This window comes from Spermophilus citellus (assembly GCF_964194105.1).
Source record: "Spermophilus citellus genome assembly, chromosome: 4".
Taxonomy (NCBI): Eukaryota; Metazoa; Chordata; class Mammalia; order Rodentia; family Sciuridae; genus Spermophilus; species Spermophilus citellus.
The window spans coordinates 224,985,434-225,002,317 of NC_138185.1; the positions used below are offsets into that span (position 1 = coordinate 224,985,434).

Consider the following 16,884-nt stretch of genomic DNA (forward strand, 5'->3'; position numbering starts at 1 on the left):
AGAGGAGAATCCTAGGTTCAGCAGGATTGAGTCTCAACTTAGGAGGGAGAGGAAGCAAGAACAAGACAAGGACGGGATGCAGCTCAGCTGGTAGAGTGCTTGCCTCGCATGCACATGGCCCTGTGTTCAATCCTTAGCACCAAAAAAGACAAGCCTGAGTCTAGGATGTGTTGGCCCTGTGGTGTTTCATAGGTGCTCTGTGAGGGCTGGATGCGTGAATAGAAGGCAGGACATAGTGGCAGACACAGTGCCAGCTATGTGCAGAGAGCTGGGCCCTAGGCAAGCTACTCTTCACCTTTAAAGATGATGCTGTCTCGTCTTTCTAATGGGAACAGCAGCCACTACCTCACCCCACACCACCCAGAGATGATCCAGCAAGAGTCCCATCTAAGTGTGAACTTTCTTGGCATCACAACTTACTGTGGAACACTCTCAAGCCTTCAGTATTGGGCTGATCCTTGGACTGCTGGGTGCACAGTCAGATGGCTGGGCTTGTACCACTGGGCAAGCAGTTGATTCCAGCATCCTATGTTGAAAAGCACTGCCATTTTTCGTCTATCTCGCTTTCAGCTTTAGATCTTATTCATTTATTAGGTTATTTGGTTGATGCTGGAATGACGAACAAACTTCTGGCACCACTTTCTCATAAACCTGAGGAGCACGGCAGTCCAGAGTGGGTAGATTTTCTGCTGGAGCAGGGCAGGGCAGCAGGGCACAGTGGGAGAGGTGCTGGCCTTCACCTGGCTGGCAGACCAGGGCACCAGGTGTCCTCTTACAAGGTCCACTCCAGGCATGTCTGCAGCCATGGGAAGAAGAGGTGGATCAGGAGAGCTTTGAAAACAGTTAAGTTAGGGATTTCAGATTCTGAGGTGGGGTCAGTTCTCTGCCCAGGACCCCACATCAGAAGTCCTTGGCAGGTGTCTTCAGGCAACATTGACTAGTGCAGCATTGTCTGGTCAGCACTAATGTGCCTGGGCTACTCCTCTGGGATGAGCTGCGATGCAGCATTGTGCTATAAATGCCAGCCCTGGGGTGCCGTGGCAGTGAAGGGGCCATGGCCTTTTCAGGACCAACTCTGCCTTTGAGGATTCTGTTCAGTGTCAAACTGATCCTTCCCAAACTTGTTTGGTTTTTGTTCTTGTTGTTGTTTTGTTTTTTCTGATTTCACTCTACTCCCACTGAATTCTGAAGGAAAGAGCAGAGTCAGGTCTGTCTGTTTGCTCATTTGCTTTGTGCAGTGCTAAGGATCAAATCCAGGGCGGCATGCATGCTAGCCAAGCACTGCCACTGAGCCGTGCCCCCAGCCTGGGCAGAGCCCTCTTGAGCAGTTTCTGCTTCACCACTGAACAGTCTAGCCAGCGGTGGTCGTTCCGTCCGCCTCAAAGACTCTCCCATGCTATCTGGCCCTCTCTTCCCATCCTCCCACAGTCACTATCGGAGCCCCCTCCTGACAGGACTGTAGGACTGCAGTATCCACCCAGAGCACCAAGTGTGCCCACTTCCTCCCATGCGGCCAGCACTGTCTTCCTAAAACACAGTTCAGGTGGTGTTGCCCTCAGTGTCAAATGGCTCCACAGTGCCACCTGAATAAAGCTGTCGTCGCTGGGATGGCACCCAAGCCCTCAAAATTGATCCTGACCTGCCCCGCCCAGCCTCTTGCCACTGCCCCCTGACGCCCTCACTGTGAGCACTGCCTTGCCTGCTGTCGGCTTCTCTCCGGGGTCTAGCGTGCCCCTCCCTGGACTTTCCTGCCTTTGCCTCTTCCTTCAGGACTCAGCTGAGGTTGCCACCTGACCCTGAACTTGCCTCAGTCGGGGTCCCCACCTTGACACTTCCCCACAGTGTTCCCTGAGCACTCTGCTGCTGCCTCTGGTGCCGCAGTCATTTGAGTCCACCTTGCTATATTCGTTAGCCATCTGCTCAAGGAAGACAGAGGCTTTGCAGGCAGGGACCAAATGCTTGACCACAGTATATACCCAGTAAGATTTTTAAATGGCAGAAAGTAGTATTTACAACTCCATTTCTAAGTAATTTTGGGTTATGCGATTTGATCCTGTATTTGGCCTTAAACTGGTAATAAAAATAAAACACAGTACACATCTGTAATCCTAGCTCCTTGATAGGCTGAAGCAAAAAAGTCAAAAATTTAAGGCCACTCTGGACAGCTTAGTGACACCCTGTCTCTAAATTTTAATAAGGGGACTGGGGATGTGGCTCAGTTGATAGGGTGCTTGCCTATCGTTTGTGAGGCCCTGGGTTCAATCCCAAGCAACACAAAAATAATAATAATAATAAATTAACCAACCCAGCTGAAATGCAGGTACAAGCTGCCATCACATGCAGTTAGTCTGGGGGGTAATGGGACTCCCACCTCTTGTGAAGGATCCCCACTTTTGCTCCAAGTTGCCCTCAGCCTGCCCAGGGCACAAGGCGAAAGCAGCTGTCTGGAAAGACAATTTGCACACGCTCTTCTCTTTTTTGTATTTTTTAATTGTAGATGGACACAATACCTTTATTTTATTTATTTATTTTTATGTGGTGCTGAGGATGGAACCCAATACCTCATACCTACAAGTCGCTCAGCCACAGCCCCAGGCAGTATCTTTCTGATGTCCACCCTTGCTCTGCTGCTCCACCACCTGGGCACCTGTAGGAGGGAAAAGCTGGAAGGGCACATGCTGCACTTCTGGAGTAAAGTGCCTCATCATGTCTGCTCATAGCCCATTACCGAACCAGTCACCATCCTAGTCACACAGCTGCCCTGCTGGATTCTGGGGAATGTGAAGGAGCCCCAGAGGGTTTAGGGAGGGAGCAGGCTCTGCCACATGTCCCTGTGGAACAGACTATGACTGTCATGCACTCTCTGGGAGGTAAAACCTGCAGAAAACCCCTCCATTAAACTTCTTTTTCTTCCTGACTCTAGTGCAGAACAGGCTGGTCTGCACACCGCAGCACATATTCCAGCATGTTCACCTTGTCCTGTGGACTCTGTGTGTCCTCCTGGCAGTATTATTTACTGCCACCTGAGCACCTGGCCCAGTGCATTCCTGTTGTGTGTGATTAGCATACCAAGCTACTGCCTGGAGCTCCAGGGGCAGGTTGAAGCCTCTGGTAGCTGGAATAGTCCCTGTAGGTGAGCTTATAGTTTACTGGCATCATGATGACCTGTGGCAAGCTTCCCATAGGGTAGCTGGTGTGTTGTGGTGCAGTCTTGTGAGCCATCACCCATGCCAGTGTTGGCTGTGCAATAGGGGCACCGTCCTCAGGCTGCTGGGCCCCACCCAGCCCCAATGCTAGCTGGACTGGCCACACACCGTTTTACCATGCACTGAACTTAGAATGAGCTGTTGAATTAAGGCTTCACATAAAAGAAGTTAAGAAAATGAAAAATCAAGCCATAGGTTAGATTCACACTCCAGGTATCTGGCAAAAACTTGTATCCAGAATATAGAAAGACCTCCTCTATCTGTCTAATCAGAATACACTGCAATTAATTAAATGTGCAGAAGATTTGAATAAGCATTTTACAAAAGAAGATAGCCCACGTGCATAGTAGAAGATTCGGGGGACCGGGGGAGAGGGTTGTGCGTGTGTGTTGCTGGGGATTGAACTCAGCGAGCTCTATCACTGAGCTGTATCTCCAGCCCTTTTTATGTTTTATCCTGAGACAATGTTTAGGTAAGTTGCCTAGGTTGGCCTCAACTTGGAATCTTCCTGCCTCAGCCTCAGCTGGGATTACAGTGTGTGCCACTGCACCCAGCTCTCAACCTCTTGGTTGGTTAGCAGAGAAACATAAATTGAAGCTAAGACAAGACACAACTTCACCCCCACCAGAAGGCTGTGATGAAGAAGGTGCCAGAACCAAATGTTAGTGAGAGCACAGGCAACCAGAATTTGCACACTCTGCTAGTGGGCATGTAAAATGGTACCTACATTGGGAAAACTGGCTTTTTCTTTTAAAATGAGACGTTCATCCAACATATGGCCTAGCAACACCTAGATCATTTATTCAAGAAAAATACATGTTCACACACATAAACAAAAACCCACCTTCTACAAAAATGATTTTAGCAGTTCTATTTCTACCAGCAAAACGTGGATATAGCCAATGTCCACCACTAGGTGGATGGAGGAGCTAAGGTATGTACGTACATGGAGTGCCCTCAGCAGCAGAGCGAGGTGAGCAAGGCTGAGGCTCACTCACATTCTAGCACATACACTCCGGTTCTGCTTTTATGAACTGCTAGGACAGACCACGCTTACCTCTAGTATAGAGATCTGTTTAGTGTGTCCAGGGCAGAGAACATTGACAGGAAGGGACCTTACAGAACTTGGGGGTGATTAAAATGTTCCACATCTTGATGGTATAGGTTACTGAGGTTGTTTGTGGAAACAGATGGGACACAGACGCTGCATGTCTGTGTATTTTGTTGTGTGAAGCCTGAGAGGTCAGAGGTGGCTGTTGTAGAGAAGTCAAGCTGACCCAGGTTCAAAGGGGGTCCAGCCTTGGCCTCCAGACTGAGTCACCTTCTAGTCTGGCAATCCCAGGCAAACTTCTCTCTGTAAAAGCCTGGCTGGCCTCCTGCATGAACTTGGACAATAATAAGTGTGATCTTGGCTGTGAAGTTTGAAATGAGAGCCCATCCTGTAGTGGCTGTTCAGTAACTATTAGCAGTGGCACATTTTTGCCACATAAACTTTTATTTTCTTTCTTTTTTTTTTTTTTTTTTTTTTTTTTGTGTGTGTGTGTGTGTGTGTGTATAATGCTGGGGATGGAACACCCAGGGCCTTATGCATGCTAGGCAAGTTCTCTACCACTGAGCTCCATTCCCAGCCTAATGCTTTTTTAAAGGGGCCTCCCATTTCTTTTCAGGTTATAATCAGTTTAATTAACAGAGAAATATAAACGTGAAGATTCCTTAGGAGATGTAGATAGTCGTTTCTAATTTGAGTCAAGGCTATCAGTAAATATGAGTTCCCTTCCCCGACTCCAGACTTTACTGGCAGTAGTAATCTAATGGTGGAACTTGTGCTGAAATGTTATCCCAGCCTGTGGTGGCTGTGCACTGTGATGGCAGCACTGTGATTAATTTGCTCACAGCCTAGAAGGGATACCATGTGGCACCAGGCAGATGGCAGGGCAGCTAGGGCCTTCCAGACTCCCCTTGTTATGATGTTCTCAGACCCGGCCAAGTCTACACACCCAACGTGGAAGAGCTGCAGCAGGTCAAAGGACATGCACCTGAGTCCAACCAAAGTGTAGCCTCCTTTCTTCCTTTGAAGTATAAAATCAAAGTTCATAGATGAAATGAAATGTGAGCCATTTCACAGGAGTAATTATAGTATGTGTACTCTTTCTCTGTTTTTCTACAGGTGCCATAAAACTGACGAGCTTGACATGTGGAAGTCAGCACATCTGGGCCTGTGATTCCAGGGGTGGAGTTTACTTCCGTGTAGGCACCCAGCCTCTGAATCCCAGTCTGATGCTCCCAGCCTGGATCATGATTGAACCACCTGTCCAGGTAAGCCAAGTTAACCAGTAGGAACCTGCACCTTAGTAAGATGAAGCCGTCAGGATGCACTTACTGGAGAAAGGACCACAGCTGCCCTTGCAGCACATAGTGAGAGAGGCCAGCACTCTTGCTGCCTTGATCATTGCCACTCCCAGCTGGGAGTTTGATGGGCGACGTTTAGGGCTGAATAGATTATTTAATAATTAAAAATAGATTATTTTTTAAATCAAACAAACCCAAAAGTATAAAGGTGGAGGTAAAAGTCACCTAAAATGTTGCTACAGGGAGATCCACATTTTGCAAGTGCTCTCCTGGTCTCAGACCCTTCTTTCCTGTCCGCCCGCCCTTTGCCACTTTCACTTTACACTACGTTTGACGTCAGTTTGTTCTCTCGCCTTTTCCACCAGCTAAGTCACAAGCAGAGTCTGATTTTAGCACAGATTCAGTTATGCTAAGGGCCTGATGAATGTACTTCCTGTGCTAAGCGTATTTCTGTTAAGATTTATAATTACGGGTTGTGACTTAGTGAAAGTCATTTTGTCTGACCCCTGCTAGTGCCCATTTGGAGTCCACAGAATTTGTGGAGGTCCCATGTTGGTAGTCCTGGTCACAGGGAGGTGCCATGTCCTTGCTGGGGTCCTCCCTACCTCACAGGGCTGTGGAAGTGAGTAGAAGGGTGCAGGGCACAGGTAAGGAATGCAGCACACACCAGCTGCCCACGCGCAGTGGGGGCAGTCCACCCGCAGAGAGGGGCACTTCATAGCTGCTTGCTCAGCACTCTTGGTGCATGGTGGTGAGGGCAGGCGAGCTTGCCTGTAGTCAATTCCACAGTTGTCCTGGGGACACTATGAGTTTATTCCTGTTTTCCTTCTAACAGTTTTATGTTATTTAAAAAAAATTTTTTTTTAGTTGTCAGTGGACTTTATTTATTTATATGTGGTGCTGAGAATCAAACCCAGTGCCTCACACAAGCTAGGCAAGCGCTCTACCACTGAGCCCCAGCCCTGTGTTATTTCTTTTTAAGAGTTATAATTCATCTTTTACAGTATTCAACCCCATGATTTTAGTGCATTCACAGCATGCAGTGATCACCTCTGTCAACTCCAGAACATCTTCATCACCCCAAAAAGAAACCCCTTACTAATTGGTAGTCACCACCTTTTCCCTGGAGCCCTTAGCCCCCTCTTCTCACCATGGCCGCTACTGTTTCCCATTCCCGTGGCTTTCCCTGCTCCCCATGCTGCATGTGGATGGAGTCCTGCGGTGCATGGCCTTTTCCCTCGCGGCTTGGACTTGGTGTTGTGGTTTCAGCTCACCCGTGCTGTAGCACCTCTCAGTTTTTCTTCCCTTCTAGTGACTGAACAGCGTCCCTTTAGCAGACACACCACATTTTGTTGATTCATTCACCACTTGACGACCTTCTAGTTGTTTCTGCTTTTCAGCTATTGTGAATACTGCTGCTGTGAACTTTGTGTACAAATCTTTGGGAGGACGTATGTTTTCAGTTCAGCTGAGCATATGCCTATAAGTGGAATTGTAGTGTCATCTGGTAATTCTGGTTGGCTTCTTAAGGAGATGCCAAGTTGTCTTCCACAGTGACTCTGCCATTTTACATTCTACCAGCAACATACTAGGGTTCCAGTTTTCCTACATTCTCACCCTCCAATTTTTTTCTCTTTTCATTTCATTTTAGCCACCTTCATGGGTGTGAGATGGTATCTCATTGTGGTTTTGGTTTACATTTACCTAAAGACCAGTGACAGTAAGCTTCTTTTCCCACGTTAGTTAGCCATTGGCATATTTTCTCTCAGGAACTGTGTATCTGAGTGCTCTGCTCACTCTCCCTTCTGTCATCCTTTTCAGACAGTCACAGGAACTCTGTATGTTCTGGATGTTTCCCTCCCTCCCCACTGTGCGTTGTCTGTCTGCTTTCTTTATGATGTCCTTTGATGCACAAATGTCTTAAATGTTCTGGGCACTATGGCACATGCCTGTAATCCCAGTGGCTCAGGAGACTGAAGCAGAAGGATCACCAGTTTCAGCAAAAGCGAAGCACTAAGCAACTCAGTGAGACCCTGTCTCTAAATAAAATACAAAATAGGGGTGGGGATGCCGCTCAGTGGTCAAGGGCCCCTGAGTTCAATCCCTGATACCAAAAAAAAAAAAAAAGTTTTAAATGTTTATTTTTTTCCTTTGGTTCCTTGTGCTTTTGGTGTCATATTTAAGAACTGTTTCCTGGGCTGGGGATGTGGCTCAAGCGGTAGCGCGCTCGCCTGGCATGCGTGCGGCCCAGGTTCAATCCTAACAAAGATGTTGTGTCCGCCGAAAACTGAAAAATAAATATTAAAAAAAAAGGGCTGGGGATGTGGCTCAAGCGGTAGCGCGCTCGCCTGGCATGCGTGCGGCCCGGGTTCGATCCTCAGCACCACATACCAACAAAGATGTTGTGTCCGCCGAGAACTAAAAAATAAATATTAAAAAATTCTCTCTCTCTCTCTCTCTCCCCCCTCTCTCACTCTCTCTTTAAAAAAAAAAAATTAAAAAAATAAATAAATAAATAAAAAATAAATATTAAAAAAAAATTCTCTCTCTCTCTCTCTCTCTCTCTCTCTCTCTCTCTTTAAAAAAAAAAAAAAAAAAAAAAAAAAAGAACTGTTTCCTATTCCAAAATCATGTTTTGTTTTACAAGTTTGTGGTTTTAGCTCTTATGCGTAGGCTTCTTGTTCGTTTGGAGTTGCTGTTGTCCCACGGGCATCCGGGTTCATTCTTTCACACGTGCACATGCAGTGTACTGACACCAGCTACGGAAAGGACCATTGTGCCCATTAAATCACGTGGAACCCTTGCCAGGCAGTAGGTGATCACTGGGTAGCAAGTAGGGCAGTGCCTGGGCTCTGCTCTGCTGCAGTGACCTGTGCCTCCTGCTCACATGCGTACCTGGTTGTCGTTTTCAAGTCAGGGAGTATACATCCTTCAACTTTTTATCTTTGAAGATTGTTTCAAAAGTGCCTTTTCAGGGCTGAGGCTGTAACTCAGTTACAGTGCCTAGCATGTGTAAGGCCCTGGGTTTCATCCCCAACAACACGTAAAACTAAATAATAAAATAAAGGTATTGTGTCTATCTACAACTAAAAATATATTTTTTAAAAGTACCTTCTCTATCCATCTGAATTTTAGAGTATTTGTCAATTTCTATTAAAAAATACCAACTGAGAGTTTGATAGGAATTATGTTGAATCTGTCAATCAATTTGGGAAGTGTTTCCATCTTACCTTTATTAAATCTTTCAACCCACAAACATGGGATCTTTCCATTTATTTAGATCTTCATTTGTTTCATTCAGTAATGTCTTAGAGTTTTCAGAGTACATGTTTGATACTTTTTTTGTATCAGGGATTGAACCCAGGGGCACCACTGAGCCACATCCCCAGCCCTTTTTTATATTTTATTTAGAGACAGGGTCTCATTAAATTGCTAGGGCCTCACTAGGTTGCTGAGGCTGGCTTTGAACTCTTAATCCTCCTGCCTCAGCCTCCTGAGCTGTTGGGATTACAGGCATGTGTCACCACACCTGGCACTGTTTTATACTTGTTTTTTGTTTGTTTGTTTTTGGTTTTGTTTTTTAAAGAGAGAGGAGAGAGAGAATTTTTAATATTTATTTTTCAGTTTTCGGTGGACACAACATCTTTATTTTATTTTTATATAGTGCTGAGGATCGAACCCAGTGCCCCATGCATGCCAGGTGAGCGCGTTATCGTTTGAGCCACATCCCCGGCCCTATACTTGTTTTGTTAACATTTTTCCTACATCATTTATTTTTTTATGCTATTATAAATGGAATTATTTTCTTAATTTCAATTTCAGTTTGTCCATTGCTAGTGTAGGTTTTTGTATATTGACCTTGTGTCTGGAAACTGTACTAAACTTTCTAGATTTTAATAGTGTTTTTTTGTTTGTTTGTTTTCTTATGGTGCTGGGGATTGAACCCAGGGACTTGTGCATGTGAGGCAAGCAGTCTATCAGCTGAGTTGTATCCCTAGCCCTAAATTTTAATAGTTTTTTAATACACTCCTTAGAATTTCTAGTATACAGAGTCATATTTTAAAACCAGCCATAGTGGTACACACTTGTAATCCCAGAGACTTAGGAGGCTGAAGCAAGAAGATGGAGAGTTCCAGGCCAGCCTCAGGAACTTAGCAAAACCCTGACTCAAAATTAAAAGAAAAGGGGGGCAGAGGGGATGGGACTGAAGTTCAGTGGTAGGCCCTAGGTCAGTCTCTAATACCACACACATACACACACACAAAAAAAAAAATTGATATTGTCCATAAATAGAGATAATTTTAACTTCTTTTCCTTTGTGGCTTTCATTTCATCGTCTTGCCTAGTTCTTCTGGCTAGAACTTCCTGCTCAATATTGAAAAGAAGCAGCAAGAGTGGATGAACTTGTCTTATTTCTTATCTCAGGAGAAAATCATGCAGTCTTTTGCCATTAACTGTTAGCTGTAAGGTTTTGTTTATTAAAGTTCCCTTCAATTCCTGGTTTGTTGAGAAAAGGAACTGACTTTTGTCAAATGCTTTTTCTTTTTTTTTTTTTTTAATGGTATTGGGGTTTGAATCCAGAGCCTTGCATATAACTCATCAGGCACTGAGCTACATCCCCCATCCTTTCTTTTCTTTTTTTTTTTTTTTTTTTTTTTTTTTTGAGACAGGTTGCATTGAGTTGTCCAGGCTATCCTTAAACTTGAACTTGTGATACTCCTGTCTTAGCTTCCCAAAAAGCTAGGATTACGCTGTGTGCCACCACACCTGGCTTTTTCTTTGTCTATTGAGATTATCACGTGGGGTTTTTCCTTCATTAATATGATGTATCATATTGATTGTTACATGTTGAACCACGAACCATATTTTCATTCCTGAGATACATCCTACTTGACTATGGTGCACCCCCTGGTCAAGCTGTGGACCTGGTCTGCTCAGGCCTTCCTGAGGAGGGTCTTTACTCCCACAGTCATGAGGGACAATGATCTTTGGTTTCCTCTTTTCCTCATGGGTTTGTCCAGATTTGGTATTAGGGCAGTTCTGGGCTCATAAAATACATTGATATCAGTGTCCCTTCCTCTGCTGGTTTCTGGAAGAGTTTGTGAGGATTGGGGTTGATTCAATTTAAGCATTATTAGAATTTCTCAGTGTTTCCATGTAGACTGAGGCTTTTCTTTGTGGGAAGTTTCTGTTTTTAGTTACTGATTCAGTCTTTTTGCTATTTCTTTTGTTTCAATATGAGCAGTTTCTGTTTCTTCAGGAATTTGTTCATTTTTTCTGTTTTCTGATTTATTGGTGTTCACTTGCTTATAGTATTCTCATAATCCTTTTTATTTTTATAAGATGGATAGTAACATCCCTTCTTTTATTTTTTATTTTAAAAATTTAAGTCTTTAGTTTTTTATTTTGAGACAGGGTCTTACTATGTTGCTAAGGCTGGTCTCAAACTTTCAATCCTCTTGCCTCAGCCTCCCAAGCCACCGGGATCACAGGTGTGCACCACTGGAGCCAGCTCTTTTCTTTATCTTAATCCAGCCACAGGGTTTGTCAATTTTTGTTGATCTTTTCAAAAAACCGTCTTTTGATTTGACTTTGTCCCATTTTTCTGTGTCTCATCTATTTCCACTCTGCTGTTTCTTCCACACTTTCTATGCACAGTGGTTTGCTTGATAGTGGCATTCCCCTGATAACTCTAAGCGTAGGTCATGATTGTGTGAGACCATGGGAACATGGTGCTATGGAGAACATGTGGCATGGCAGAGCCACGCTAGGGTAGGTTAGGGGCTGGTTTGCAGAGTGTACTGTGGCAGAGAACATTGTCAAGCAGTTGCTTCATGCGTGTGCCTTGCCTCACGCCTTCCCCAACAAGCCAAAGGCCAGGATGCAGGAGACTGGAACAGGCAGGGTCTGCAGGCCACAGTGGAGCTGGGGCCACCCTGTCCTCTGTTGTGTGCACCTCTCTGCAACCAAGGAGCCACAGGGGCACCTAGCAGTGGGTTTATAATGAGGGCATTCTGTTCCTATCTCCATTAGATTCTAGAATAACCTCTAGGAAGTAAAACATAAAGAGGGAGAAAGCTTCAGTTGGAGAGATGTACTAACTGTGGTGATCTACAGCTTGCCCAGGAAAATGACCAAAGTAGAGCAAATTTACATGAAAGGACCTCAAAGTCATGCTTGGTAGGTAGGCTGTTAAACATTAACTGTTTCAAGTAGAAACTAGAAACTAGAGGCATGCTTTCTTTTCTGGTTAGCTTTTAGCATACTTCTGAAGAAATTCACTTTGCCGTAGAATTTGCAGATACAAGAGGCTTTTCAAATTGGTTCCTGGGGGGAAATGTTAGGCTTTATCTGTGCACAAGCCTTAACTGTGTGCTTCTCTAAACACTTGAGCCTGCTTTTTCCCCAGAATGTTGAAAAACCAGGGGTGGCTCTCCTTGCTTTGCAGGAAACATGTTACTCAACAACCTGTCCAGCGTCACAGCTCTAACATGATGCTGGGCCCATCCTAGGGCCCAGGCCTGCCCACCAGTAGATGCCCCTGCTGAGGTTCCCTATGATCCTCTATGGGACCCTGCTGAGGCCAGAGGTACAAGGGCTATAAGGGACGCTCACCTGGTGTTGATGTTGCACTGTAAGCACATCACCCCCCAGTCCTCATGACATTTAAGCTAGAGACTGTTCCTGACCTCACTCAACGAAGGAGAAAACCTCAACTCAGAGAAGAGGCTCAGAAAATGGCCTGAGATTTCATCACTAGCAGATGGCAGAGCTGGGATGCAGACCCAAGTATGTGACACCCTGACTTGGTTCCCGCCTCTGGCTCTGAGGCTCAGGGCTTGCACCAGGACACTGCAGATGCCATAAGAGAAGGCATGGTGGCACAGCTCAGGCTCAGTGACCTCACAGATGATATTGCAGGATGAAGCCTAAGGAGTCTTTCTGCACAGGGCCCTAGAAAATGAGTCCAGGGAAGAGAGGAGAGACGAGGATTCAGTGACAGGTGCTGAGGGCTGAGGGCGGCCCCAAAGAGAGCGTGCTCAGCCTGGGAGTGGCCCTGGGCCATCCCAGCACCACAAAGGATTCGAAAGTCAGAATACTGCCAAGTGCTAGGAAATAAATAGGGCATCACATTTGGTCCTCTGTGTCTCCTCTTGTTCTGTCTCCCTGGAGGCCACATCTGCAGTTGAATCAGAGATGGGAGCAGGTCAGTAGATGCCAGAGGGCACGTGAAGTGAAGCAACAGGAATGTTTTACATCAGCGGCTTCTTTATTTTTGTTTCCCGTGCTCTGGCAAAACCTCTCCCTCTGGTGGTGGTTTTGGGGAGAAGTTTCAACAACATACTCAAAGCGAATGATGCAGGCCTAACATTTGGAAGGGTTTGGAGGGAGCATTTCTAGTGGTGCATAGCGTCTTGGAGAGCAGAGCTTGCTGTTTCAGTTAGAGAACCTCCTGTTCACGTTCACAGCACCTTTGTAACCAGCGTAGTTGGCAGAGGGTCTTTCACAGCACTCAGCCCTGTGGGCCTCAATGTAAGAGGAGACTGCTTCACAGCCCCCGTGTGCCCTGAGCAGGCCTCGCTTCCTCCCAGTGGCCATGCTCTCGCCCACTGTGGCCGAGGTACCTGTTTCCCATGTGGATTGACACTGTCACTGAGCTACATCCCCAGCCCTTTCTTTTGTTCGAGATAGGATCTTACCATGTTGCCAGACTGGCCTTGAACTCCTAGGATCACATGCTCCTCCCACCTCAGCCTTTCCAGTAGCTGGGACCACAGGCCTATACCACACTTGGCAAAGGACCCAGATTTTATGGTCAGTGTGCAGCCTTTCTGCTCCAGCATATCCCTCTGACCTTCTTGCCGTAAAGCCCTGAATCCCTGCAGGTTTCCCTCTCCCCTGCACCTCCACAGAGAATCTTAGCACTAGCAGGAGACCTTGGAAGACAATCGACTAGCCACCTCTTTCTGTAAGTGAGGATCCTGGTTGTGCCAGCAGTCCTCAACCCTCATCCTGGAGGCCCACATTGCTGGGGCCAGGGGCTCAAGAGCAGCCCCATCTGGGGACACATAGAGGCTACAGTGGAGACACATAAACCATTGACTAGATTTAAAGAACTCCTGGTCCATGTGTTTGTGGAGCTGGGAGTAGAGTGCCAGGGAACTGGCCGGGGCAAGAGTGCCACCAGGGTCTACAGGTAGCCAGAACGCCCTTCCAAGGGCTGTATTGGTAGGACAGCAGGCCAGAGTGTGTTCCAAGCAGAAGGAGCATGAGACACAGTCTTGGCCTGGAAGATACCCTGGCCCAGGAACAGGTGGGGCACCCAATAGGAGGCTTGGCACTGTGACCCAATAGGAGGCTTGGCACTGTCATCTTGATACCCATTCAGGGACACTGGAAACTCAAAGCCAGGCTGAATGGCCTGGTCCCACCGTTTGTAAGGAAGGAAGGAGCTTCGAGCCTGTGACGGGTTTCCTGGGGACCCCCTGTGTGGCCGTTGGAGAAGACATCTGCTGGACATGGAAAGGGCAGGAGCCATAGAGCTGAAGAAACACTTGCGAAATTGCAGGGACAGGGCCAATGCCAGCCAACTGAGAAGGGACGCACGAGGGCTCCAGGAGAGCAGTGAGCCGAGCGTCAGCAGGTTGGATCAGGCACCTGCAAACCTCTAGGCAGGGTTGTCCACCGATGGACCAATGTTCATGAGAGTCAGGCTGAAGGTCCAGAAAGGTAGGTGTGGTCAGATCTCTGTGCCAGCAGGCACACTGGTCCAGGAAGAACAGAGGCCCGCAGAGAACCCTGAAGGGCCACAGGGCTTTGGGCCTGGGCCCAGGAAAGGAAGCAGAGTGCATGGCGGATGGTAGGAGGAAAGTGGGAAGCCGGTTGTGAGGCTGGGGCATGTGTGGCCATGCGGTGCTCCTGCCTGTGACATGGCTGGGCAAGGCCCCTGGATGTGGCCATCTAGAGGTTACCCTGTTTTAGTTAAGTCCCCAGGGGATTGGACTGGAACAGTGAGGACCAGAGTTCTGGAGCTACAGCGAAGACTCTTCTGCTGACTAGCAGTGCTGTGGGAGAGGAGATGGCAAAATTAGGTTTGGTAATATATTTTATTTAACCCAGTATATCCAAAAAGTTACCATTTCAACTTGTAACCACAGTAGTTTAAAAAACCAAGGAAGGGCTAGGAGTACAACTTAGTGGTGGAACACTGGCCTGGCATGCACGAGGCCTTGGGTTCATTCCTCAACACCAAAAACAAAAAAACTGCCAGAGCCTTTCCCTGTTGGTGCTGAATCTTTGAAATGTGCAGACAATGCAGCTCGGCTGGGTGGCCTGTGGTACGATCAGGGGGGCCTCTGTGGTTTGTGCTGCTATCCCAGACCGGGCAGCCTTGGGTGCTGGCTGGAGGTGGGCACCAGCTGCCCTAGTAGGCATGGGTGGCTTAGGAGCTCAGAGGCGTTGAGTCTGAGTGCTGCAGGAGCCCAGCTCTTGGCCACTCGCTATCCTTGTTGGCTTTCTCCTTAATGACAGATTTCAGATGATGCAGAGGTGCCTAGCCTGTGGTTTGGGAGGTCTGCCTGGCCTACTAGTGAACAGCAGTGTTTGAGCAGTGCCGGGTCAGTATGGGGGTCAGGCTGGACCAGTAGTGAGGCTCAACACCTGTGTGCTGAGCAGGAGCCCCCAGCTGTAGGGCTGGCTGCCCGAAATGCAAGACTGGGGCTTCTCCACTTAGGAAGCAGAAGGGGGCAGGCATGTCCCTAAAATGTCCACCAACACCTGTTGGGAGATGTGTATGTCAGGTCACAGCCAGAAGCAGGAAGGGCAGAGAAGGAGGATGGGAAACCAGATCCCAAACAAGCAGCCATTTTGGGCCCAAACCCTGTGGCAGGGGAGATACTGTGGCGTGGAGGGAGCACAGGCCGTAGCGCCAGACAGCCCTGGTCCATGGCCTCGACTTAGCCTCTCTGACCTTCCATCTTCAGTTCTGTGACGGAGGGACTAGGGTTGGGACTGGGATGGTAATAAAAACAGATGAGCCAAAGAAAAAGAAATACAACAACACAGTTGTATCTCATAGTCATTGTCCTGAGAGAAAAAAGCCATGTCTCCGGGCTCCTGCAGCACTCAGACTCAACGCCTCTGAAATTCTAGAAACAGCAAAACAGTGAAATTCTAGAACAGCAAAACAGAATGTATCAAATTGGTGGAAATCAGATCCATTGTCACCCAGTAGGGAAATGATTGGCAAGGGGCAAGAGGCATTTCTAGAGGGAGTTCCTGAAAGCTCAGGCAATGGCTGCCTGAGAGTTACACATTTATTGAATGCTAATTTTATCTCAGGAAAACATATTAAACAAATACCAGGCTCTGGTTAATGACTTCCGGGTTGGAGTAATTAGGGAGAGAAGGATGCTGATGTCTGCAGTCTGCTTTGAGGTGCACCTAAAAAGGACTGTGGATTGGTGGATGGGTAAACAGATGAGGATGTACACGACAATCAAGTGCAACCAGCTCAGAGGCCCTCACCTGTGATCCCAGCTACTCCAGAGGCTGAGGCGGGAGGATCATAATTTCAAGCCTGCCAGGGCAACTTAGCAAGACCCCATTTTAAAATAAAAAAGGCTGGAACCCAAAAAAAAGAAGAGGAGGAGGGGGAAGAGGAAGATGGTGGTGATGATGAGTGACTCAAAGAGGAGGCAGCAGACTGGGGGAACAACCAGGAAGGAAACACCCAGGGTCCTGCTCCAGTATCTGTGGTCTCCATGGTCTCATCCCTTGGTGACTGGACCAGTTGTCTATACGTGTGGCTCGGTGCCATGTCGTCGAAGTCGGAGTCCAACAGTTACATTGTCAGCGGTTCTACAGGGTATGCTGTGCTCCCTGCCCTGGAGAGCTGCTCTCCATTTGTAGCTCTGGGTAGCTGCTGCAGGGGCACCTTTTTGTCCTTCCCCCGGGGTTTTTAGTTGACTCCACTGGCAGAGGAGAACATAAGGCTCTTACACCCCTCATCCCCAGTCCTGCCCCTGCACCCTGTGATAGGAGGAAAGGATGAACCGCACTGATGGCTGCTTGCCTGTGCCGTGTCTGCTTTCCTGGACTTGATGACCCTCTCTGTTGCTCTTCCACCTTCAGCCCCAGTACTCTGCCTCAACGCATTTGGACACCCCAGGTGGTCTGTTTTTTGTTGCTGAAATCTCTCCTGGGTCCCATCGGCAGGCTACAATCTGGCCTGGTCACCCTCTGCCCCACCTCCTTCTTGATGGAGCCCTGTCTCTTATCAAGGGGGTGCCTCTGTTTGGGGGGGTATCCTCCACTTTGTTCCAGAGGA

The 16,884-nt window shown here is 47.4% G+C and overlaps 1 protein-coding gene across 5 annotated transcripts in view; it reads left to right on the forward strand.

Moving 5' to 3' along the window:
• Positions 1 to 16,884, forward strand: part of TECPR2 (tectonin beta-propeller repeat containing 2) — an 83,283-nt gene that overhangs the window by 54,043 nt on the left and 12,356 nt on the right. For all 5 annotated transcript variants that reach the window (XM_081293341.1, XM_081293345.1, XM_081293343.1 and 2 more), the window contains one exon: positions 5,374 to 5,522. In XM_081293341.1, coding sequence (XP_081149467.1) covers positions 5,374 to 5,522 — 149 coding nt within the window. The remainder of the gene's footprint in view (positions 1 to 5,373; positions 5,523 to 16,884) is intronic.